The 26726-nt window shown below is 39.0% G+C and overlaps 3 protein-coding genes across 4 annotated transcripts in view; 2 read left to right on the forward strand and 1 right to left on the reverse strand.

The window, feature by feature from the left end:
- The window catches only part of LOC129178115 (Golgi apparatus protein 1-like), a 36180-nt gene extending 29122 nt beyond the window's left edge, over positions 1–7058 (reverse strand). For both annotated transcript variants that reach the window (XM_054769955.1, XM_054769954.1), the window contains exons 1-3: positions 6704–7058; positions 1145–1174; positions 808–894 (exon numbers count right to left, since the gene is read on the reverse strand). In XM_054769955.1, the coding sequence (XP_054625930.1) occupies positions 808–894; positions 1145–1174; positions 6704–7036 (450 nt within the window). In that variant the 5' untranslated portion in view covers positions 7037–7058. The remainder of the gene's footprint in view (positions 1–807; positions 895–1144; positions 1175–6703) is intronic.
- A 4183-nt stretch (positions 7059–11241) lies between these two features.
- Positions 11242–16795, forward strand: LOC129178399 (troponin I, fast skeletal muscle-like). Its single transcript, XM_054770604.1, has 6 exons — positions 11242–11313; positions 11399–11435; positions 13221–13349; positions 15270–15359; positions 16380–16556; positions 16651–16795. The coding sequence occupies exons 1-6, from the start codon at positions 11306–11308 to the stop codon at positions 16735–16737; spliced, it is 528 nt and encodes a 175-aa protein (XP_054626579.1). The 5' UTR covers positions 11242–11305; the 3' UTR covers positions 16738–16795.
- A 363-nt stretch (positions 16796–17158) lies between these two features.
- On the forward strand, positions 17159–26483 carry aph1b (APH1B gamma secretase subunit). The gene is made up of 6 exons (XM_054772000.1): positions 17159–17428; positions 19860–20030; positions 20896–20969; positions 21124–21246; positions 22341–22468; positions 25455–26483. The coding sequence occupies exons 1-6, from the start codon at positions 17316–17318 to the stop codon at positions 25620–25622; spliced, it is 777 nt and encodes a 258-aa protein (XP_054627975.1). The 5' UTR covers positions 17159–17315; the 3' UTR covers positions 25623–26483.
- The last annotated feature ends 243 nt before the right edge of the window (positions 26484–26726 follow it).

Consider the following 26726-nt stretch of genomic DNA (forward strand, 5'->3'; position numbering starts at 1 on the left):
GCACTTTGTTTGGCGGTTCTTGAACGCATCATAGTTTGTTTTCGCTATGGAAGCACTAACTTTGACAGTCAATCTGGCCTCAAAACTTCATAATAAATGATGGTAAGTCGTTACTGGAATTCCAACAGGCAAGCAGTGTGGATTATGTAGACGCAGCTTGTAGAACTCAAGCCGGCTAGCCTCTAGCGCTAGCCTGACAACAGCCATGACTCCGATTCCATTTGTTCCTAGTGGTTAGCATGTTGGCCACACAGTCAGGAGATGTTGAAGACCTGGGTTCGAATCTCCGTTTGGGCATCTCTATGTGGAGTTTGCATGTTCTCCCCGTCCGTGCGTGGGTTTTCTCCAGGCACTCCGGTGTCCTTCCAAATTCCAAACATTGGAGACTCTAAATTGTCCGTAGGTATGAATGTGAGTGTGAATGGTTGTCGTGCAACGTCAAGCTAGCAGGAGGATTTGGGGAGGAGAGGTGAAGCATGTGTCAAAAATAGACACTTTTATAGATGTATCATTTACTCATGGTTTTTCACCATTCGATGTTGGTCCTGGAACGTCACCCACCTAATGATGCATGGGGTCATTTTGATACTTCTTAATTTGTAAAAAAAAAGATGAAAACAATCCAGTTTGTTCAGAAGTTATATATATTTAAAGAAAAAAAATTTGTGTTATTAGCGTCAACATTTCTGAGCTGCGACCCGCGAAGGGACACCTCTGACGTAGAGGAAACATTTCTTGGCCCCATGGATATTTGACATACGTATCATTGATATATGTATCATTGAGACTGCAGTGGCGGACACTCACCTCAGTGATGGTGCTCTTGCAAACCTCCACAGCCACTGACTCAAACTTTGGGTCTGTGGTCAGATTAAATTTATAGTTCCAAAGGAGCTGAAGGAAAGAGGAAAGAGTGAATGATGAAGAATGAGGAAGAAAAGTGATAAAGATTTTAAAATAGCAGACAACTTGTCAGAAGGGTGAGGGGTGTACTCACTTTTGTGAGGTACCCTATGATTGCAATGGTAAAACATTCTAGTGACAGACAGACCTGTCAACTATCCTGTTTTCACCGGGAAAGTACTGTATTCTTCCCTTCCTTCCAGGTAAAGGTAAAGACAAACAAGTGCTTGTATGTACTTACATGGTTGCAAGCAGGAGCAATGTCAGTTTCCTGCAGAAACAAAAAAAAAGAAGAGTTCAAACATTTGTGTTAAACACGCAGGCTGTTGCAAAAACACAGAGAAAAATGAATTCCTACATAAGGATGCAGATGTGCACATTGATAAATAGGCTGGGAATATAACTCCCATTTAGAATACATCACAGTTCTGGTTACCCTGCGAGGGTCGCCTTTAACTGTGAAACCATATTAACGTATAATCCAGTGGTTCTCAACTGGTGGATCAGAACCTACGAGTGGGTCGCGGAGCCGTTTTCAGCCACAGGTCTTTGCCTGGGGAAAAAAATTAAAGAATAATATAATAAACCAATGTCTGTGAATGCACCTCACGTTCTTGTCTGCACTATTCGCTTGCTACGCCGCCGCGAGGTGCATGCCATATTTCTGGGCGACTGTCAAGCTTGAGTGGGCGGGGAACAACATCGAGTGATGATTCAAGGTGCCGTCCTTCCGACGCACAGCTGCAGATATTTGCTGGAGAAGAGCGCGCCATAAAAAGACGGCGTCTCAGCATTGCAGCTCAAGTTGTGTGGAAAACAGTTCCTTAAAAATGTAAGATATATCAGACGTTTGAGTTGAAAAATTCCCACGATTTGGGTCACCAATTGTCATTGCAGGGTGATGGTGGGTCCAGCAGCCAAACCAGTTAAGAACCATCCATCCATCCATCCATTTTCTATGCCGCTTATCCTAATTAGGGTCGCGGGGGTATGCTGGAGCCTATCCCAGCTAACTTCAGGCAAGAGGCGCGGTACACCCTGGACTGGTTGCCAGCCAATCGCAGGGCCCAGTTGAGAACAATAGGTATAATCACCTCATGATGTTATTACACATTTGATGACAGTTATCATTTTTATTTTGTTTTGTTTTACCAACAAATTGACATTGAAATAAGAAGTCAAGGTGCCAAGCGGAAATGTTGTATGCAACTATTGTATAATTCATTTTAAATGGGTTTGACAACAGAAAAATAAACTCCAAGTGCATGCAGTACAAATTTCCTGTCAAAATTGACAGAACAAATACATTAAGCAAGAAAGATTATGTGTCTTTTTGATTTTTTCCAAATTCTTTTGTAATTTTTAATAAATAAAATATTATTATTATTATTATTATTACTTGTACATAATTTGGATTAATAAGTATGTAATAACAAAGTATTTTTGGTATTAATTACAATTATTAAATAAAATCAATATGAATAATAAGAATAAGAATAATACATCTATTTTTTTAAAAATAACGTAAAAAATAGTAAAACAATAACAAATACAAGTGTCTTTTGACGTGCATTATTTTCAGGCTTTTGCAGGCCACATAATACAATATGGTGGGCCGAATCTGACCCAAGCGAACGCAAGAACGCCACCTTGTAAAGAAAAGCCATGAAAGCACATCATCCCAAACTTGCTGTGCTCGCAGGAACAGGATGACAAATATATCACTTCAAACTTTCATTTATAATAAATGTTACAAGGGCAATGAATAAGACCACATTCATCAACACACACGATCAAAGTAATGAGACAACCCTGACAAACTGTCCAGTGGAATAGCGGAATTCGACGTCAACACACAGTACATGGTCAACCGCTTTGTCGACAGAAAATGGGAGCGCCAAAGGGTTCATTTCCATGAAAAATGGGTCGGTTTATGTCGACATGTGATGTTTTATTGTCAACTTTGTCATTAACTAACCAGCGTCAATGACATAAACAAATTTGGATTGCCACCAACAGATTTGGAGCTACCTGTTCACCCTTGCGCATAAACACATTACAGTAATCCCTCGCCACGTCACGGTTCCAATTTGCGGCTTCACTCTCTCAGAGTTTTTCAAAACGAAATTAATAAATCATGCTGTTTCATGGTTGAATACGGCCTATTAGTTAAAAAAGCATATTTAAGCAAATGTTATGTATTTTTTGCCTAAAGTAAGTATGTTCAAGCATAAAAATGGCTAATTGAACTAAAATACAAATATAAGTCATGAAGAAGACGTATTCAAATGGTGATATGTAGTATTGTACACTGTTCACTAGGTGTCAGTAAGATAACTATAATGTTCAGTTAGACATACAAGCGCCACACTTGATCACCGGAACAACAGACACAATAATAATAATGTAATAATCACAATAATAACGCAGACTGCTACTGTGGCCACGCCAAGCGAAAACTCAACTCTGAACCCCTGATGTCACTTCCTGTCCTCCACACATCCGGAACACATTCACTGCAACACACACAAGCACAAGTGTTATTTATGTCTAAAATGACTTCTTTTCTGTGATTACATCTACTTTATTGTGTAAGACGAGTGTAAATGTGACTATAGAGGTGTTATTACATGTCTAGAGGGCTCTAATAATGTTAAAAACATATTTAGAAGGTCGTAAACAGGTTTTCTATGCGCTAACTCTGCATTCAGAAGATGCACTCTACAATGTGATGTTATGTAGTATTCTACACTAGCCACTAGGTGTCAGTAATGTTACAATGATGATACCATAGCAACCACAGTAAGTATTGTGCAGGAACCGGAAGCAAAAAAAAGAACAATGAACTTTCCCAGAGATAATGTATGAGTCTATACTATCTCTTATTTATGTCCAACATGTCTTATTTTTTCTTATTATGTCCACTATATGGGGTAATACGAGTGTAAAAGTGACTATGGGGTGTTGTTCCATGTTTGGAGGGCTTAAATAATGTTAAAAAAACTGTATTTAGAAGGTCGAAAGCAGGTTTTCTATGTTCTAACTAGGCATTCAGAAGACGCATTCACAGACGTGATCATGTGTAGGATTCTACACTGGCCACTAACAAACAAGATGGCGCCCTCCGTGGCAGACGTCTCTGTTTTACTGTCCCGTTTTTTTCTATTTTTTTGCGATTTTGTTGTTTATGTTGGACATTCAACGTGCTGCGTTGCATTGCGGCATAGAGACAACTTTTGAACATTGGCGGGGTTCACCGTGAGCTTTCGTTCAGCCTCTCGGACTGGCTTTCTTCTGCGTCGGGAGGACGCAGCAGCCTGCAGGCCTGGTGAGCTAAATGCCCAGGAGCGTCCGGGGCGGAGGCGAGGCAGGAGGGGCGGCCTGCGTGCTAGGCTAAAGGCTTTAGCGACTGGGCCACTGCTGCCGAGCCTGCTGCTGGGCAGCGTCCGCTCTCTCGAAGACAGGATGGACGAGCTGAGAGCAAGGATTGCAGCTACGTGAGATCGGAGAGTGCTGTGTGTTTGTGGAGGCCTGGCTGGACGGAGGATTTACCGGACTCGGCGGTCTGTTTGGGGACATTTGCCGCTTGCCGGGGAGATTGGACTTCAACGTCCTGTGGACACAGAGCCTCGGGACTGTTCTCCCCGAATGTTACCAGCATGTAGGCTTTCCCACGAGGGCAAATAGCATCCTGTACCAAGTCTACAGCAACATGAAAGGTGCTTTGAAGGCTCTTCCAAGTCCCCATTTTGAAAAAGCTAATGTCTCTTCTGTTGTTGTTGCTTAATTTATTGTTATTAATGTTTCTTCTGTTCTTATTCATTTTCTTGTGTTTTTCTTTCTTTCTTTCTGCTGGGAGAATGAACAGAACAAGAATTTCATTGCATAGCAGAACTACCTGTTTTACTGTGCATATGACAATAAAACTCTTGAATCTTGAATCTTGAATCTTGAAGTGTCGGTAATGTTATATTGATGAGACAATAGCCACCACAGGAAGTACTGTCCAGAAACAGGAAAGAAGAACAACAACAACTTTCCCAGTGATAACTTTTGTGTCCTATTTATGTCCGATTGTATTATTTTCTCTTATTATGGCTACTATATTTGGTAAGATGAGTGTAAAGGTGACTATAGGGGTGTTATTTCATGTCTAGAGGGCTCTAATAATGTTAAAAAGCGTATTTCTAAGGTCGTAAATAGGTTTCTATGCTCTAACTATGAAAATATTATATTTATCAAGAAGGGATCCTACTTTGTGAAAATTCACTTATCAGAAATTCACTTATCAGAATCAGAACCAATTAACCGCGATAAACGAGGCATTACTCTATGCATATGTCTGAGAATGTAGCTCACCGTTCCAAGGCCGTAGAGTCTGCCAGAGAATGCAGGAGGCATCGCTATATTTAGCAAGTATTCAGAATTTCAGACCTCTCAATGTTGTCTTACTAAAACATAATAATTGCGTCATGGCCAATTATGCAAATTAGACAATGATGTCATCTACTCAACGCAAACCCACCGCCACAAATAGATTGCAGCCCTGCAGGAAACACTGAATCCACAGGTGTTGCACGCCAGCTTTGACACTAAATCAGCTGGGCTGTAAAAGAAATACATGCACTGCTAAATCACCTTTAAAAGAAAATAACACAAGAGAGAACACTAATGAAAAAAAAGCTGCCGTACTCTTCGTCTGTGTCGTTCAAGGCCAGCTGACACCGATATATCCTTAATTATGCTCAGCGTGTCGTAAAATTGGTCACGCACATCCCTCGCTCTCTTGTGCAGATTACCAGGATTCTGAGTGAGCAGGTGTGTCGTATTCCTTTCTTTTGGATTGAGCGAGGATTTATCACACTTCAACAACATACAATGACACAAGAACAACAATGTAACACCCCATGTCTATTTGTAACATCCTTATCGTCCAACCTCCCCGCCCCTTCTTTCCATCTGATACACCAGTGCTCCAACTCAGTGGTGACACACATAAGCAGCATGCTATAAAAGCTAGCCTTGTCCAGAAGGTCATGTGACCATTTTGCACTTTACTCAGTATAGCTGGCTGTCTGATGATTAAATTTTAACATAGTGACCATGACTTCAACACAACACACCACTCACTTGTAATTTAACTGAAGTAAATATGTCATCCATTTTACAATCTTGTTTTTATTTAGTTACCTATAACAAAAATGTGTGACTAGGTATTTCTCTCAAGGCAACAGTGTCCAAAGTGTGGCCCGGGAGGGACCGTTTTCGGCCTGCAGCTCATTTTTAATCGGCCCTCAGGCATATTCTACAATTAAATTAATCCAAAATTAGAGATATATTATTAGATATGGATGTTTTGTTCAGACGCCTTAGCAATTTTTACTTAAATTGCATTTGTTTTAGCATTTTAACGTAGAAAATGTATCAAGCCTTGTATTTAAAAACAAAAATCGACCCACAATGAAAAATTCTATGAATACATTTTTTTGTAAAAGCTACTCAAATATATTAATAGTCGACGCAGTGCTGGAAACATTCATATTTATGTTTATTTTCTGGACAAAATGGCAAAAATATGGGCTTGAGTACATGATTTCCATCTGTACTGTACTTTAAATGTAGGAGTTTATCTGTGGTATCACACACTTGCCCTACACCAAGCAGATGTGTACAGTACTAATCAGATATGTACGGTACTGGTGCTGATTCACCTCCACCACTGTGGCCATCTGACAGCCGGGATGGGTGGATGGAGGCACCGTGGTATCACACGCAGCATCACCGGGCGACGGCCGCTTACCTCTCTACGGTCTTGGAGGCACTCTAGCACGGACAGGTTGTTGGCCCAGGTGTGTTTAGGGCAGAGCCGGGTCAGGTCTCCTCTGCAGGCCTCTTCTTCCGACAGCTTCCAACCGGTCGTCCTTCGAGGCTGTGAGGCCCCAGCGGCGGCAGCGGCGGCGGCGGCGGCAGCAGGTGCATCCTTGGCTTGCGGTTCGGCGGCTCTGAGGACGGCCGGGTTGGGCGGCACGGCGGGACCGCTGGCAGCCTTCAGGCCGAAGACGGGTCCAAAACTGCAGAGACACACGGATGATAACAGCAGCAGCAGCAGCGGAGAGCGACTGGACGTCGCCATCTTCAGACCACTGTTAAGTTAATTCTATAAGCAGAACAACATTACGCTACTTCCGGTATCCTGGTTCACAGTAAAAGCTGGCAGAGTGACGCTATTAGGTTTTTATTGCCTTGGTTTTTTTTTTCTATTTTTGTATTTTTTTGATATAATGACACATGCGTCATTTTTATTTTTGTTTATTTTTATTTTTGTTGAAAACGAATTTTCATTCATTAAGTGTTTGGGAATGATACATAAAAAAGAAGGTTTGACCACAGAAAAAATAAAACAGTTTATGAGAAATTACATTATTTTATATTTTTTAAGAAAAATACTTTATGGACACCCTTTAATTGTCTTATAACTCAGTACTCAATACATGGCATGTAATGTATTCCGGATATTACTTTGATATCCACATGTTGGGGGGCCGGGGGGGAATCCTTCAGCCTTCAGCCTTCTTATAGTTGAATTTCTCCCTTTGGATAATAAAATTGTGTAATAAGGGTTCAGACATGAATTAAATATAGATCATTATGTAAGGGGTCAGACTGAGTTTAACTTTAACTACAACAACACTAGTAGAAGTAACACTAGTAGAAGAATTAACGGTCATTCTGCTTTTTTTCTTGAGGCCGGTCTAGTGAGCAGCTGATTGGGAACAAATGAGCACAATAAATCCTCCTAAATTTAGAAGTGACAGCTGCTGTTTTTTTCTGGCCCTCTATAAGCTACTAATCTACCCTGCTCTCTTAGTTACAACTTGCAATTCAAAGTGTATCACGCTGTTGCAGTACAAATCCTCAATCTGAATAAACAATACATAAAAAGTGATGTTGAAAATAAAATTGTAGTCTAATTTAGACTTTCATTTGCCAATGAAAGTCAAATGGAGCGTATAAGGAGAACCAGAACCCTGCATGTGTTAATGGACATTCTATAAACGTAAACCAACAAAGTCCCAGCGAGGGCCACATAGTGAAAAATGGAAGGGTAAGGGCCACTTTGATATTTTGTTATATACAAGAAGATGCAGAAAAAACTGCATCTCAGCTTTGTGACATACATGAAAGCATATTATCAGTATGAATTTCAGTTTGTGCTCTTTTTACCCCATTTTTGCTGTTGTTTTTTAAAAAAATATTTCAACTTTCTACTTCAATAATCTTTGTTAAAAAAAAAAAGTCATAATATTATGACTTATTCCCATCATGGTATAACTTTCTCCCCAACCTAATTTTCCCAAAATTACAACTTTATGTCACGTTCCACGGGCTCTTTCTGGTTGCCCCCGTCTCCCGTGCCTTTTCTGTGTTTCTGTCCAGATCCTTAGTTCCTGGCTGGAGGCGGAGCTGCTGAACGCACCTGTAATTGAGTGCCTACGCCACTACTTAGGCTGACTACGGACAGCTGGAGAACGCCGGATTATTCCTTCGCTACACCACGTTCCAGCCGTGTGTGTCCCTCAGCCTCGTACTGTTTCCAGTCTCTTGCTAGCGCTCAGCAGACCCTGCCTCCAACCGGCATTATTTGTGTTCTATTTTTTCATGGTGAACCTGTTTTGTCACCATCGCTTTACGTTGTGAATTCTGGAACAGAATAAATTCTGTGCTCACCTACCTGCCTCCAGCCTCTGCATTTGGGGTTCCCAGACCGGCACCTGACCGCACCGTGACACTTTATTTCGACTAAAATTGCATTATTTTTCCCCATAATGCCACAAATATTCCCATATTATAACGTTTCCCCCACCCTAATTAAAAAAAGAATACAACTTTATTTGTTGTTTTGTTTGCTTGTCATATTACCACGTTATAAAAAACCTTTTCTTTAATATTTATCCTACTAAAATTACATTATTTTTCTTCATAATATGTTATTCTTTTTCTTGTTAGATTACAACTTTTTTGTCATGCCCTGCAAGACACGAACTGTTACTTCCTGTTCTGTGCTTTTATTTTGCATTGCGTGCTTCCTGCCGGTTGTAATGTGGAGCCGCTTTACGCTTGTGGAACTGTGGGTGCAGCTGTTTGCGATCGCTGTCAGCTGGGTTCAGTTAGTGATCAGTGGGGTTTATTTATTCCTGCTGAGTCATTCTAATTTCACTGGTTCATTGTTGCTGATGTCGCTGTGTTGCTTACCCAGACTTTTTGTCATTTCTTTTGCACTTCTCTAGTGCTTACCTGGTTTGTGTTTTCGCAGAGCCTTTTTGCCTGGCTAACTGAGTACCTGCACCTGCTCGTGCTTAATAAATGGCTTTTATTTGCACGCAGCCTCTGTCTCTGCATACCGGGGGTTCGACAGCTCCATCGTGATTCCTACCATTTTTATCTCTTAATATTTGGACTTTATTCTTGTAAAATTACTGCTGTTTTTTCCATTTTTGGAAAACTGCATAGCTCTGTTTGGACCCCAATCCACAGAAAAACGAAGTGAAGTTAAAAAGGGTTACTGAGCAAAAGAAGCATGATACACGTAAATACAAACAAAAAAAGAACAGAAGGTGTTTGCAACAAAACTTTGACATAAGGGAAAAAATGTACCACAAAAATCACAGCACACAAAAAATACAAAGCATAACTGAAAAACTAGGCAAACCAGGAACTAAATGCATGAATTCTCCTGGTGAGATGGGAAGGACATTGAAGGACATCCAGTGGGGGCTACCGGGGGGGACTACTAGTGTACACCACATTTCAAGACTTGGAACCATGTCTGTCGGTGTGTGGAAAAATGCACCCCAACAAAACGCAATACAGCATGACCCTGTGGATATGCCCTCTTTATGCCCATGGTAGAAACCAGGTGTGGTGGGAGGAAATTTCCCTGGAATCCAGACTCTATGAAAGCCTGGAGGACCTACTCCAGACAATGTGCTTCACAAATCAGAGGAAGATTCTCATGAGCGAACAACAAGAAGAAGATCCATTCATCAGTGGTGTGTACAATGGTGTGCAGTCAGCACCAGCAAAGCCTTCTCTACTGGCCAAACCTAATTCAGAAACACACAACCTACATTTACAACTTCAGTCTATTATTTTCAATTACTCTTGTTTATCTTGGCTGCACTGCTTCCAATAAGTGTATGTGTATGTTAAATTTTTTTTTCAGTCAGATTTCTGCTTCTATGTGTTGCCATGTCAGTGTAATCTGCCCAGGGCCTTCAGAATCAGGAGTGCTGGCCCATGTCACTTAAACACTATTAGCATGGCAGAGTGGGTAACGATGCTGGTGCTCGATACAGGGTTTGAATCCCAGTCACGGTGTATGGCAGTATATATCATTATTATTAGAGTTATTTTTTTCAATAATCCTGGTCCGTACAATGGGGGTGTTCTACGAAAGTGGCTCAACCAAACCAGGCTTTGTGCTCAAGACGCAGCTCAACAAAACCTAAATTTTATGTTTCTGTTAATTAAATGCAGTAAAAATGGGCATATTTCATACATAGTTGCAAATGGTGATTAATCATGATTAATTCATTTAAAAACTGTGATTAATCCGATTAAAATATGTAATCGTTTGACAGCCCTAATATTAATTAACTTGTATTCACCTCATTGCAAGATTTGAGAACGAAATGACTGTCAAAGCCAGTGATTTTGTAGGTTTCGCGTCTCCGCACACAACTATGGTGCATTCAAGGACAGCCGAACAACGTGCAAATTCTCAACGCTTGACAGAAAAAACATCAGTAAAGCACAAAGACGTAAACAAGTAAAAATCATGGACTTTCTAAGAGTGGTACATGCATGCTGTACATGTTACATGTGTTATTCTGTATTTATAAATTATTATTGACTTTTGGTGAATGAGATGTGTTGTCTGCGGGGCCATGAATGTTGAATATCGAATGTGCGAGGATCCTTTACACCTTGCGAAAAAGCCAGCAGAAATAGACAGCAACCAGCTCTCACAGACTGAGATGGAGTAAATTGACGCAGCATAGCAAACACATAGAACGTCGTTATAGTTGTTATTATCAAAGCCAATGCTGAACATTGTCAATGCAGCACCGCTGTGGTGTCTCGCTGTCTAGTGATGCTCCTACAAGGAAATTCCTGGAGCATTTGTTGCTCAGCTGCCGCCGTCAAGCCCAGAAGTCCCACATTCTACCAGCAGCTTCCGAGGACAACTGGTCTAACACACACACACACACACACACACACACACACGCAAACGTGCACATAAAGGCACACTATAAAGAGAGGAGAGGACCGCTGCATTCACGTTCATCTCCTCGCTTCTTCTCTGCGAGCCACATAAGGCAGGGTCGATTGCAGCGCCAACATGGCAGAGTAAGTCCTCAATTCCCTGAACTTCAATTTCTTTAACCACAAAAAGTCCTGGACAATAAATCTTGTTATTTATTTTTCTATGAAGGAAAAAGATGACGCTAAGCCGGAGGAATTTCCTGAAGGTACAGTACAATGGTGATATGTAACACTGTGAATGGGGGACGCTTTTAGGTTTTTTTTAAACCAACCCATGTATTGTAGCTATGCTGAGACATTTTTTATACTTTGCATTTTGGTGATGAAGTATATTATTAGTATGAATGAAGTTTTTCTCCTTATGTGACACTTTTTGGTAGTTTTTTTTTCCATTTTTGCTGTGTTTATTTCATTCTTACAAATATTTGAACTTTCTTCTTGTACATTTTTTCTTGTTATATTATGTTTTAGTTCTCATAATGTTTGACCCCATCTAATTTTGCTAAAATTGCAACTTTATTCTTTGTTTTATCTGTTTCTCATATTGCAACTTTTTTTAATTACATATTTGAGTCTTTCATATTTAGTTTATGCTATTTTTCCTCTCAATAGTTTAGACTTTATTCTCCTAATATGTTGTCTTTATTTTCGTAAAATTACTGCTCTTTTTCATTTTTTAAAATTATTATTTTTATTATGATATTATATATTTAATTTTCTCTAAAATTGCAAAATTGTAACTTTATTTTTTTGTTTTGCTGTTCCTCATAACACAACTTCCTTAATATTTACTTTACGCTATTTTTCAGTTCTATGCTACTAAAATGACATCATTTTTCCACATATTATGAGTTTATTCTCATAAAATTTTTCTTGTAATTATGACTTTATTCCTTTTTTTTTTACTTTATTCTTGTGACATTATATTTTTTCTGCAAAGTAATTTTTCAAAAATTACAACTTAGTTTGTTTGGTTCTCATTTTTTAATAACATTTTCTCTGTAATATTTCATCACTATGCTACTAAAATGAGATTATTTCCCTCCATAACATTATGAGTTTATTCTCGTAAAAAAAACATTTTTCTTGTAATTATGACTTTATTCCCAGAATTTTGTTACTTTATTCTTGCAAGATTATAACTTTTTCTGCAAACCAAGTATATATTTCAAGAAAAACCTGCATGTCAGCTTTGTGACATACAGTAGGTGAAAGCGCATTACTAATATGAGTTTCCATCTGTGCTCTTTTTTTCCAATTTTTGCTGTTTTTTTTCAAATATTACAACTTTCTACTTAAATAATCTTCGTAAGAAAAATGTAAATAATTTTATGACTTTATTCCCAAAATATTATAACTTTTTCCCCAATCTAATTTTCCAAAAGTTACAACTTTATTTCGTTTTGTTTGTTTCTCATAATATTACGACATTAAAAAAATGAATTTTATTTTATTATATTAAAAAAATATATTTCAGCTCCACATTACTAAAATGACCCCCCATAAAATTACCAGTTTATTCTCGTAAAATTGCAACTTTTTTTGTTGTAATTATGACTTTATTCCTATCATATTTTGACATAATCCTTATAACAATAATAATCATTGTAAAAACTTTCTTCCCATAATATTTTAACTTTTTCCTCAACCTAATTTTCAAAGAATTTCAACTTTATTTGTTGTTTGTTTGTTTGTGATAATATTACCACTTTAAAAAATAAAAAAAATGTTCTTTAATATTTCAACTTTCTGCTTAATAGTTTTTCCTCATAATGTTAAGCCGTTATTCTCGTTAAATTACAACTTTTTCTTATTAGATTACATTTTTTCTCTTAATATTTTGACTTTATTGTTATAATTTCACTGCAGATTTTTTCATTTTTGCTGTTTTTAAAAAAAAATTATATTTCAATCACATTTAGACCCCTCTGGCATAGCGTTTTAGAGTAGTGAGTGTGGCGTTGAAAGTGTCTGCTGTTCTCATTCCTCAGAGCTTGCTGCTGCAGATTGGCCAGGCAATGTTGGACGAGGAGGCTACGAAGGTCGAGGAAGAGAAGAGCAGATACATGGACGAAAACTGCCCCACCCTCTCAGTGCCGGGATGCATGCAGGAGCTGCAAGTAAACTTTTCAAGCACGTATATATCGTCAACATTGACACAAATCATGCTTCACACTATATTTTATGAGGTTAAAGTAATCCCAACACCTTTTCAGGTGCATTAGTCAGCATTTTAGGGTGCTTTCATACCTGGTCCCTTACAGTTGTCCAATGAACATGAAGTGGTCCAGATCCAGTTTGCCTCGTTGTTTTGGGATCGAGTGGTAACGCTTTCATTCATCACCTTAGGAAAAATAAAAACAATTATAAACTTGTTATAAACCACTCATCCACTATACTGCATGAAGGAGTTATTGTAGGCACACACGCATGCATTTCTGCATCTTGATGCATTTGTGGCCTCAAACATCGTCATCATTTGAAATGAATAAGTAGTAAATAAGCGAATGAGTAAATAAATCCTCATGTGCACCACAGAGGGCTTTGGAAAAATGTTGTTTTCAGTACATTAAAAATAACTACATGCTCCCAAAACCACTTCAAACTATTCATTTAAACCAGGAGTGTCCAAAGTGCGGCACATTCTGAAAATATAATTTAAAAAGAAAACAACAGAAATAATGGAAAAATCAACAGTAATTTTACAACAATAAAGTCAAAATATGAAGATATTATTCTCAGGAAAAATTCATAATTTCCTAAGAATAATATCTTAATATCATAGGAAAAAATAATGTCATTGTAGTAGCAGAAGGTTAAAATATTAAAGAAAGACGTCATTTGTTTAAAGTCGTAATATTACAAGAAACAAATAAAACAACAAATAAAGTTGTAATTTTTGGAAAATTAGGTTGCAGAAAAAGTCATAATGTTGCGAGAATAAAGTCAAAATATTATGGAAATAAAGTCATAATTGCGAGAGGGAAATTTAAATGAAGAAGGTTGAAATAGATGGAAAATTTAAAAAAGAAGAACAAAAAAACAGCTGTAATTTTACTTGAATAAATTAAGATAAAAAAGTTGTATTCTAAAAAGAAAAAAAGTCTAAATTTTAAGCAAATAAATATATTAATATTATAAAGAAAAATTATGTCACTTTAGTACCATAGCGATGAAACACTAAAAAAATACCACTTCTTTAAAAAAAAAGTCATAATATTATGAGAAACAAACAAAAAGAATAAAGTTGTAATTACTGGAAAGCAAGGTTGTGGAAAAAGTTATAATATTATAGGAATGAAGTCAAAATATTACGGGAATAAAGTCATAATATTATGAAAGAAAACTGTACTAAGATTCTTTAAGAATAAAGATGAAATATTTTGAAAATTAAGGGAATAAAGTCATAATATTATGAAAGAAAACTGTACTAAGATTCTTTAAGAAGAAAGATGAAATATTTTGAAAATTAAGGGAATAAAGTCATAATATTATGAAAGAAAACTGTACTAAGATTCTTTAAGAAGAAAGATGAAATATTTTGAAAATTAAGAAAAGCGGCAACAGCAAAAGAGCAAAGTTGATGCTAATAATAGGCTTTTCCACCTATATTACAAAGCTGAGATGCATTTTTAAAAATATATATATTTATAATGTCTTTGCAAATCTACATGTGTTGCTTTACAAAATATGGAAGTGGCCCTGGCATCCTTTCATTTTTTTACTATGTGGCCAGTTTGGACACCTGAGTTTCTATCTCTAAAAACATAATCACTTCCCCACATTCTGAACAAGATCCGCAGAAAGAGAGTGGAGAGCACTAGCCATCCAGCTAAAAACTCAGACTGTCAACTCGATGTCCCGAGCGGCGCATGAGATGCCACACTGACTGGCATCTTTTACATATGCATTAGTTTTTTCCTTTCCAGGCTACATATTCATCCATTGGAACCTTTTTACGTCAACAGATTCCATGCAATAAATTCTCGCAACATTCCCGAACTTTATCTTTCATCTCTCCCCATTTGACCCAAAACCAGGAGCTCTGTCGGAAACTTCACAAGCAGATTGACCTGGTGGATGAGGAAAGGTACGACATGGCTATGAAAGTGAAGAAGTCTGAAAAGGAGGTACGTCTTCTCGGGGGAAGTCCTCAATATTTACGAGAAAACAGATCAAATGCCAGCTGACCAAATTATTAGATACTAAGGGTGGGCAACATGGCCAACTTTAGTAACACTGAAAATGAGCTTTTTCTTTTCATTTCAATATTTTTTGGTTTGTAAACAACATAACAATAGAGTGGATGCCTGCACATTTGCTATTCAGCATTCACGGCCCTGCAAATTCTGTTATTTGTGTTTATTTTCTCCGAAAATAGGACGTTTTCCACAGAAAACACACTCATTCACCCTAAGTCGGTGATCATTTATGAGTATGTTGTAATACAGGTAGAATACTCAGCATACATGTACAGTAGCACTGTTTAAGAAGCCCACAATTTCTATGTCATTAATGCTTCATTAATCATGTTTTTTCTGTCAAGTATTGAGATTTTTCATTTTGTTCAGCGGCCCTTAAACGACTGCTAGCCCCTGGAGCTAACCTCAAGACCAGGCTAAAGGCTACACCGTGGATATGACTCCATCTGTTCAGTGATCATCATCAGCATTCTCTGATAATGTTTGTTTTTTTTGTCAAGCTTTGAGATTTAGCACGGCCCTTGAGCGCACCACAGTTGCTGTGAGACTTAGGTAGCACTTCAACACCGTGATTCTGATTCCATCTGTTCATGGATCATCTTACATTATCATTCATTAGTGGTGAGTTCTTGTACATTTTAACATTTAAAAATAAGACATCTTTGTGGGCGTCTCTATTACTCGTGGATTTTTGCCATTCACTGGTGGTTCTGAACCCCCGCGAAAAGCAGGGCTCAGCTGTATATGCAGTATACTGTATATAAAACAGTATCAACAATATAACAATATGAAAAACAAAACAAAAACACACAGATATTTTTGAAAATAAACATAGAAGAGAACTGAAAAATACCCATCTCACCAGCTAGTATCATCTCGATACTATTTGGATTGATGCTCTCACCTCCTATTAGATACGCAAATTAGTAGTATCTTCTTCACTATCAGGTCAATGACCTGAAGCTGATGGTTCAGGATCTCAATGGAAAGTTTAAGAAGCCGACCCTGAAGCGAGTGCGAATGTCGGCGGATGCCATGCTCGCCGCTCTTCTGGGGTCCAAACACAAAGTGTCCATGGACCTGAGGGCCAACCTGAAGCAGGTCAAGAAGGAGGTGAAGGAGGAGGTGGGTAATTAAACATTTATTTGGTTGAATTCTTCTTGCTCATGCCGACTATGAGATTTAAGTGTAACTGACGGATTGTATGCGTCTTTCTCAGGAGAAGCAGACCGGAGACTGGAGGAAGAACGTTGAAGACAAAGCTGGGATGGATGGCAGGAAGAAGATGTTTGAGACAGAGGCCTGAGCTGCTGTGTATTTTTCTGCTGTTGACGAAAACATAACATAACACGGTTGAATTTGTTGTCAATAAAGTTTTTTGAAGAAACGTTTTTTTCCCCCTCACTCAATCATTAGAGAAGCTTGTGAGTCGTGATGGGAAACTCAATTCCTTTTACTGACTCGAGTTCTTATGAGTCAGTCACTGAAGTAAATCGGTTACCTGCGTGAATCGAGTAGCCAATCGGGTAGCCAAAAAGTTCCGTCGGCTCCCCCAACCTTTCACGCATTTAATCACACCCTGACATGTTGCCTGATTTCCTTTTTTGAAATTTAGCTAGCGGTAGCAGGGGTGAGTAGGTGACGAGTACCCGTGAGTCCCAATTCTAAGAAAAACACTCGCCAGTTTGAACGACTCGTTCAATACTCGCACATTCATGCCCCTGAGACTGGCGGAAGTAGAGGCACTTCTTGGTACGATTAGAACAAGCAAACAGGCCGCCATTATCATATCAATAAATTGTCACATAAATCGCTTGTGTAGAAAACTTGACAAAGCGCTCTGTGTGTGCGCGGCTTTCTGCTCATTCACCAAGATTTGCCAAAATGACGGCGGCGGTGTTTTTTGGCTGTACTTTCATTGCTTTCGGCCCTGCTATTGCTCTGTTCCTGTTTACCATCGCCCGGGAGCCGCTGCGGGTCATTTTCCTCATAGCTGGGTGAGATATGATGTCTTCTTTCGGCACCTTTTTGTATACTTACTCTTTCATTGTGAGTAAAACTTGAATACGATCGTGCTCACATTGATGAACTCCCGTCACTAGCATGCTAGCAGGGAGCTTTACTAGCTTCCTCTGTTGGAAAAACAAAGCCAGGGTTCACTCAAATGTACACTACACTGTATAATCTTTGATCTGGTAATAGACTGTTATGACAAGGGCATGGGAGAATGGGCGTCTAATAGTCATTGTTTTTGGTGCATCCCTTAGTAATGTCAGATTCCCACTGATACATTGTCTATTATTTAAAGCACTGGTGGGCTCAGAAATAAGTGAGTAATCTGATGGGTATGTGATCAATCCATATATCTTTCTTTATCTTTTAGTTAAAACAATATAATCGTGTGGAAAATCTGATGTGCCCTTGTCATTCAACAGATTTAACATGACACGATTTAAAACCAATGTGTTTGGGATAGTTCAAGGGCACTGCACCTCATCTTTACAATTTGTGTCAGGTTTTACTTGTGAAATGTGAATCCCCATTTTCTTGCAGAGAATCTCTTGGATGATTTTTTTCACACATACACACGCACACAGGCGAGTTTAGTGGCTTAGGGATGTCTGTTGAGTCTAAAGCCAAGCTTGCACTATGAAGGCGGCTCTCTTTTAAAGCAGCTATTGTATCACCATGTTTACTTAGGCTAAACTCATTCACCTTAAAATAGGCCAAAAAGGCACCAGTGTTTCACTGTGTAACTCATTTGGAGGTGGCGTCACCATTTGTTGAGAACTCGGTGGACCTGGGGGCACTAATAATTTGGGCAGCACTACGACCGGGGTGGCTTTTTCAAGATGGCGTTGATCTGCTAGCATTCTCCAGAAGAGGTATAGATCAGCCGCAGGAATATGTTACATTTGCTCACCTTTTGAGCCGAGCGTCAGGAATAAAATGCAATATGAAATATTTGTTCAGCCAGTGTTAGCAAACCTATATGTCACAGCAGCCCTAGCATGCTCAGCCTGTTGGTCTTCTTATATTAAAATATTTGCATTCATTAACTGAAATAAATCACGTCTTTATTCTATCGAAAAGGAAAAAACTCGTCACAAAACACTCCAACACTGCCATCTAGTGAACACAACGAGGCATGTGTAATATCCATCCATCCGTCCGTTTTCTATGCCGCTTGTCCTGACTAAGCTCGCTGGGGTATGCTGGAGCCTATCCCAGCTGTCTATGGGCGAGAGGAGAGGTACACCTTGGACTGGTTGCCAGCAGGGCATACCATGTGTAATCTACTACTCACAAGAAGTTAGGGATATACCTGAACCTAAAATGTACTACTGTATATTCTTTATAAACTTTACAAGGGAACTTAATTTGAGCTTCTCTAATTTTGAATGCACATGTCCAAAATGTATCAATACTTAACGCACTGAATGCACAATGTGCAGTTCTCTTACATAACAGCTGTGCAAATCCGTAACTTTTTGTGAGTAGTATATATATATAGAAGTAAAATATGAAAACATGCTTTAGTTTATATATTTTTTAAACGGATAAGTGTCTAAATGTAAACGGTGAGCTTTCAGAAATGAAAACACTAAGGGTATAGTGTAATAATCAGTGTTATTTACATATTTACACGCTCGGCAATTTTCTGCCTCTCTCTCTCTGTTGACAGCAACAGTGTTGTTTTTGGCAGTGATAATCTTTTTGAACTCCTCATAACGCTCCATAATAATTGCTTGATCCTCTTGTGTAGAATACACCGGCCCCAGGATTTGCATGGAAGTAGAATAATAAGATGTCAAACGCGCACTGAGCATAAAGGCCGGGTATGTTCAGCCACTTTCACGGTGCAGGCCTTAGGGCTATCTGCTTAGGTTTTAAAGAAATCACACTTTTTTTATGATTGTTACCACTATTATTTATTATTATTAGACTCCTACTTGTCTTATTCTGCTTTTAAGAAACTGTTCTTCAAGGGAGGTCCTGGAAAGACAGATCACGGGGTACTTCCTGAATAAAAACATGCATAGAAAGACAAGAAACTAGAAGAGTGAAAAGCATGGCACGCTCGCTCACTCGACAGTACATTCATGGACGTAATGAAGACAAGTCAGAAGACAAGTCAATGAATGAGTGATGACTGATAGACAGGCCGTCAGAGAGGGGGTGGAGGCAACTCGCCCTGGCCAGTGAGGGTCGCTGGGCGAGAGTGAGGGTGACGTGTCGTCAATGGCAGTGTTTGTTCTGCAGCTTGTTAAGTAAAATCAAATTCAATTAGCTTGCATGTTTTGCAGTGTGAATTGAAATTGTGTTTTTTTGTGCAGCCCTACAGAGGATTGACCACTCTAGAAGAAAAGTCACATGATCGTGTTACATTCTTTCATGTAACTTGTGTGTGTGCTTGTTGTCTTACAGAGCATTTTTCTGGCTAGTTTCTCTCCTGCTGGCGTCTCTGGTTTGGTTCATCTCTGTTCAGATCAGCAATAAGGACAGTGCGGAGCAGCAGAAAGGCCTCCTCATCTTTGGTGTGGTGCTGTCCGTTCTCCTGCAAGAGACCTTCCGCTTTGCTTACTATAAGCTGCTCAAGTAAGCTGACGCACAGTTGTTGGGATGTTTTTAGACGCTGATGTAACTGCTACATTCAGTGGAGCCTCTATACAGTTTTTTTGGAGGGCTTACGGTCCAAACCCCCCAGCAAATGATGAAAAAACACATATACAGTAATCCCTCATTTATTGCAGTTAAGTGGTTACAGACTCGGTCGTGATAAGTGAATTTCCGCAAAGTAGGATTCCTTTGTTATAAATGGAATATTTTATTGCTGTATTATGAGAAGCAAACAAAACAACAAATAAAATTGTCATTTTGCAAAAAGTTGTAATATTATTGTATTTAAGACGAAAGTTGAATTTTTGGAAAATTAAAAAAAAAAACATTAAAAAATGGGAAAAGTCTGAAGTTGATACTGATGACACACTTTCACCTACGTGACAAAGCTGAGATGCATTTTTCTTGAAAGTAACAGAGTTGAAATATTAAAGAAAAAAATACATAATTTTTTTAAAAGTCGGAATATTATGAGAAACAAGACAAAACAAAGTTGTCATTTTTGAAAATTTTGTTTGAGGAAAATCTCATTATATTACAGGAATAAAGTCAAAATATTGTGGTAATAAAGTCATAATTACAAAAAGAAAGTTGAAATATTTGGAAAATGCAAAAAAAAACTCAGCAGAAAGATATATATATATATTTTTTTTACAAAGCTGAGATGCAGTTTTTTTCTTGAAATATGTACTGTGTATATATATTTATAATTTCTTATGTATAACTTTCATATCAAAGTGGCCCTTGCATCCTTTCCTTTCATTTTTCACTATGTGGCCCTCGGTGGAAAAAGTTTGGACACCCCTGTGCTTTAAGATTGGTGTGTTTGTGTGTTTTCCTGCAGGAAAGCGAATGAAGGGCTTCTCACTCTGAGTCAGGAGGAGACCATGCCCATCTCCATAAGACAACTGGCCTACGGTACAGTTAGTCCTTACTTTCAAAACAGTATTTTTGTGCCCTATCCTGACTTTGTAATTGAGGACAAGCTAATCAATCTAGCTATTCATTAATTGTTCTAAAATGTCTGCGGTCTCGTCCCCAGAGATGTCACTTTGCTTATGATATGTCTTAGTGTCCGGCCTCGGCTTTGGCTTCATGAGTGGAGCATTCTCCGTGGTGAACATTCTGGCTGACTCTGTTGGCCCAGGCACTGTTGGGATCCATGGAGACTCACAACATTACTTCTTGTCTTCAGGTACTTTACTCTCATCCAGCATGATTCCACAAGCAGTACAGACCAAGAGTCTGCGCACCCCTTTAAAATGCCACGTGGCCTAAAAAGTAAAAAATGGTAATGTTATAGTAAAAAAAACCCAAAAGATGTGTTAAGTGTGTACTCACACTAGGTCATCTGCACCAGGCCTGGGCCCACCTAACACCCACAACAGCGTATATTGTCTACGAGTGCCCTGAATTGTGCCCTCTTTTGTCACAATCGGAAGAGGGGTGTTAGGATTGTGAATGATAAACCGATATGACCGGATATCCGGTTTGCAAGAGATAGGCTGCATCGGTAGCAGCCTCTTCCATAAGAATGAGACATAAATCCTCAGATTGGGTGTCCAGAGTGCAGCCCAGGGGCGCTGTTGTTTTTTAAAATATTTTTCCTCAGCACATTTAAAAAAATAAATCAAAAAAACAATAGCTAACATATTATTTTAATTGTTTTAATTATTGTTATTTTATTATTTTAATTATTGCATCTTATATATTATTATATTTAATTATTTACTATTATAATTATAGGGAAAAAATTCATAATATGAGCCAACAAAACAAAGTTGCACATTTTGGAAAACTGGGTTGGGAAAGAGTTATAATATTATAACAATAAAGTCAAAATATTATGAAAATAAAGCCAGAATATTACAAGAAAAAAATCGACCGGAAGAAAGTTGAAATATTTACACAAAAAAATTAAATAGCAAGGAAGTGTAATGCGGGGAGGAAAAGTTGATACATATACTGTAATACGCATTGAAGCTGAGATACAGCCTCTTTTTTTTCTTTAAGTATAAAAAACATCTCAGCATATCTACACGGGTTGGTTTACAAAATGTAAAAGTGGCCCCCCTTCATCCTTTTGATTTTTCAGTGTGTGGTCCTCGGTGGAAAAAGTTTGGACACCAAAGCCACCTCATGTAGTCGGATTTTCCTGACATTTATATAAGCTGGACATGCAGGACATACCAAAAAGCCAAGCCGTTTGCTTTCAACCAACAACATTTGAAGTGAAAATTGAGGTATCTGGCATTTGTTCTCCATTTAAATAAACTCGTCCATTTCCAGCATTCATGACGATGGCCATCATCCTTCTGCACATGTTCTGGGGTGTCGTCTTCTTTGACGCCTGTGAAAAGAAGCGTTGGTGGGCCGTGGCTGCTGTTGTCATCAGCCATCTGGTCGTTTCCTGTCTGGTGAGTGATGTGTGAAGTGAAATACTTTTAAGGTCTGTTGCACTCTGGGCTGTGTGGCTGTCGCTACACAGTTGGGGTGATACATTTCCAGGGTTTTTTTTCCGATGTGGCCTATTTCTGATGTGTCGAATGTGAGCTAATTATGGTTCTGTATATTAGATGTATACAGACCATTACTTAAGACAGATGATTTGATGGCAGCAGCCAATGGAGAATTGTGATTTAGAAATGCTTTTAATGTTCTTGCAATGTTTTCTGTTAAGCACTTTGAACTACCTTGTGTATGAATTGTGCTTTATATTTATACATGTATATACAGTATGTATATACTGCTCAAAAAAATTAGAGGAACACTTTGAAAACACTTCAGCTCTAACCTGGGGGAAAAATTATCTTGAATATCTTTCCTGATAATAAGTGGGTGATGTATTAGTAACAAAATCATGCCACATAATTTGATAGAAATGAAAATGATCACCCTATAGAGGGGGGAAATCAAAGACACCCCAAAAATGAAAGTGAAAAAATGATGCAGCACACTGGTCCATTTTGCTAAAATGTCATTGTAGCAACTCAAAATGATTCTCAGTAGTTTGTGTGGCCCCCACGTGCTTGTACGCATGCCTGACAACGTCGGGGCATGCTCCTAATGACACTACGGATGCTGTGCTGGGGGATCTCCCAGATCTGGACCAGGGCATCACTGCGGTACCTGGACGCATGGAGGAGATTCCAGGAGACCGGTAGTTACTCCAGGAGAGCTGGACAGGGCATAGAAGGTCCTTCAACCCTCAGCAGGATCGGTATCTGCTCCTTTGTGCAAGGAGGAACAGGATGAGCACTGCCAGAGCCCTACAAAATGACCTCCAGCAGGCCACTGGTGTGAATGTTTCTGACCAAACAATCAGAAACAGGCTCCATGAGGGTGGCCTGAGGGCCCGACGTCCTGTAGTGGGCCCTGTGCTCACTGCCCAGCACCGTAGAGCTCGATTGGCATTTGCCATAGACCACCAGAATTGGCAACTACACCACTGGTGCCCTGTGCTCTTCACTGATGAGAGCAAGTTCAACCTGAGCACATGCGACAGACATGAAAGGGTCTGGAGATGCCGTGGAGAACGTTATGCCTCCTGCAACATCATTCAGCATGACCGGTTTGGTGGTGGGTCAGTGATAGTCTGGGGAGGCATATCCCTGGAAGGATGCACAGACCTCTACAGGTTAGATAACGATAACGGCACCCTGACTGCTATTAGGTATCGGGATAAAATCCTTGGACCCATTGTCAAAACCTACGCTGGTGCAGTGGGACCTGGTTTCCTCCCGATCCACGACAGTGCCCGACCTCATGTGGCTAGTGAATGCAGGTAGTTCCTGGAGGATGAAGGAATTGATACCATCATTGTTCTATTGTCTAATTTTTTTGAGCAGTATATATTTCTATATACTGCTCAAAAAAATTGGAGTAACACTTCAAAAACACATCAGATCTAAACTGGGGGAAAAATGATCTTGAATATCTTTCCTGACAATAATTGGGTGATGTATTAGTAACAAAATGATGCCACATAATTTGATAGAAATGAAAATGATCACCCTATAGAGGGGGGAAATCAAAGACACCCCAAAAATGAAAGTGAAAAAATGATGCAGCAGACTGGTCCATTTAGCTAAAATGTCATTGTAGCAACTCAAAATGATTCTCAGTAGTTTGTGTGGCCCCCACGTGCTTGTACGCATGCCTGACAACGTCGGGGCATGCTCCTAATGAGACTACGGATGGTGTCCTGGGGGATCTCCTCCCAGATCTGGACCAGGGCATCAATGAGCTCCTGGATAATCTGAGGAGCAACCTGGCGGCGCCGGATGGACCTAAACATAATGTCCCATAGGTGTTCTATTGAGATTAGGTCAGGTGAACGTGGTGGCCAGTCAATGTATCAATTCCTTCATCCTCCAGGAACTACCTGTGTATATATGTGTGTGTGAAAAAAGTGTTTTCCCCCTTCCTGATTTCTTATTTGTTTGCATATTTGTCACACTTAAATGTTTCAGATCATCAAACAAATTTAAATATTAGTTCATGACAACACAACTGAACACAAAATGTGGGGTGTTATTTCAAAAAGAGGTCACAAAAGACTCCACAACAACATCCAAAGAACTGCAGGCATCACATGCCTCGTTTAAGGTCTGTGTTCATGATTCTACCATAAGAAAGACACTGAGCAAAAACATCCTGCATGGCAGAGTTCTAAGACCAAAACCACTGTTGAACAAAAAGAACATTAAGGCTCATCTAAATTTTGCCAGAAAACATCGTGATGATCCCCAAGACCTTTGGGAAAATACTCTGTGGTCTCACAGACAAATTTGAACTTTTTGAAAAGTGTTTGTCCCATTACATCTGGTGAAAAAATAACGCCGCGTTTCAGACAAAGAATATCATACCAACAGTAAAATATGGTGGTGGTAGTGTGATGGTCTGGTGCTGTTTGGGACCTCAAGCTGAAACAAACTTGGGTTCTGCAGCAGGACAATGATCGTAAACACACCAGCAAGTCCACCTTTGAAGGCCTAGTCAAAGTTCTTGACCTGAGTCCTATTGAGATGCTGTGGCATGACCTTTAAAAAGACGCTTCATGCTGGAAAACTCTCCAATGTGGCTGAATTACAACAGTTCTGCAAAGATGAGTGGGCCACAGCGCTGTAAGAGACTCATTGCAAGTTATCGCAAACGCTTGATTGCAGTTGTTGCTGCTAAGGGTGGCCCAACCAGTTATTAGGTTTAGGGGGCAATCACTTTTTCACACAGGGCCATGGAGGCCATGGATTTTTTTCCCTTTGTAAAATAATAAAAAGTTTCATTTAAAAACTGCATTTTGTGTTCACTTGTGTTGTCATTGACTTTAAATTTGTTTGATAATACACCACTGTATAAACTTGCCTTGCTTCATGTTGATCCACCTCTTGTCTCATCTCACAGACTTTTCAGAATCCGGAGTATGTCGGCAGCCTGGTTCCCACCTACGTCATCTTGTTCCTAATGGGCATGTGGGCCTTTTACTCTGCTGGTGGCTCGCTGAGGAACCTCAAACTTTGCCTCACATGCAAGGACAAAGACTTACTGCTTGCCAACCACCGGCCCAGATAACGCAACACTCCAGGGAGCATGCGGGACTCTACATCCAAAGATAACACACACACGCACACGCACACACACACACAGAACCCCACGAGACAGATAATGTGCGTTTTGAGTAGATTTTTGAAACCTAAGAATATTTTCTTGTTTAAAAAAAAAAAAAAGGTACCGTAAAAGCAGTGAATGTTTTGCAGAAGAAATACAACATTTTGATGGAGGTTCACATCTAAAATCCCTGTGCTGCATGGTGCACCATGTTTTTTTTCTTGGCTCCAGTCTTACAGGAGCTTGTCACGTTAAAGTTTCACTCCAGCCTTATGTGGTTTTGTTGTCCAATGTTTTTTAAAGGGTGAATTCTGAACAATGAATACAAAATATGCATATTTCAGCATTTATTTTCCCATTTGGTTATAGAATGGACATGAGTTTTCTACTACTTAACTCCTCCACTCAGCTTGTCAAACTTGGGCAGTGTGATTTTTGCTTTATCGTCACCATTATTTTGTTATTTGCAGCGGTCAACACAAGCAATGAACTGTAAAATTGTGATCTTCGAATGTTTCATTTCTTTCTTGCCTTTTAATATGATTTAGTCTCATTTTTTTGGAGTCATTTAACTTTAAATGACATTAATTTTAAATGTTTTTTTCAGGGTAAGTGCTTCCTGTTTACATCTTTTGAAGAGCAGGCAGGCTTTGTTGGAAATTTCAATATCATACTTCTAGACAAGCGTGCCAATTTTCTGTTTGTTCTGTTAAGATGCATAGAACTAATGAAAGAGTGCAAAAAATAACCTGTTGTAGAACCAGTAAAATGCAAGAGAGGTTTCACTTGTTTGCACTGCCTTTCTAATAAATTTGTTGTATTCTGTTTTTTTTTTTATTTTTTTACTCAGCTCAGCTTGTATTAAAATGTTCTCATAGTTTTATAGGAAGAAATACTGCAGTGGAACAAACGGACAACATGGTCATCACTACAGACTAGTTAGCATTAAAACATGCACAGTGACTTCCTGTTCAATGCAAAGTAAGCTTCAAAATAAAAACATGGCGATATTAACCTGGATTCAACCACGGCAGCTAACAAAATGCATCCAATGCATTTATCTTTTCT

Source organism: Dunckerocampus dactyliophorus, chromosome 3 (genome assembly GCF_027744805.1).
Source record: "Dunckerocampus dactyliophorus isolate RoL2022-P2 chromosome 3, RoL_Ddac_1.1, whole genome shotgun sequence".
NCBI classification, from domain to species: Eukaryota; Metazoa; Chordata; class Actinopteri; order Syngnathiformes; family Syngnathidae; genus Dunckerocampus; species Dunckerocampus dactyliophorus.

What these genes read in the sequence shown, in the direction of transcription:
- LOC129178399 (XM_054770604.1), top strand. An exon ending in GCCGGAGGAATTTCCTGAAG is followed by an intron (nt 11,436 to 13,220) that starts GTACAGTACAAT and finishes CTCATTCCTCAG; the next exon opens with AGCTTGCTGCTGCAGATTGG. An exon ending in GATGCATGCAGGAGCTGCAA is followed by an intron (nt 13,350 to 15,269) that starts GTAAACTTTTCA and finishes ACCCAAAACCAG; the next exon opens with GAGCTCTGTCGGAAACTTCA.
- aph1b (XM_054772000.1), top strand. Translation starts at nt 17,316, where the DNA reads ATGACGGCGGCGGTGTTTTTTGGCTGTACTTTCATTGCTTTCGGCCCT. An exon ending in GTCATTTTCCTCATAGCTGG is followed by an intron (nt 17,429 to 19,859) that starts GTGAGATATGAT and finishes GTTGTCTTACAG; the next exon opens with AGCATTTTTCTGGCTAGTTT. An exon ending in CATAAGACAACTGGCCTACG is followed by an intron (nt 20,970 to 21,123) that starts GTACAGTTAGTC and finishes GATATGTCTTAG; the next exon opens with TGTCCGGCCTCGGCTTTGGC.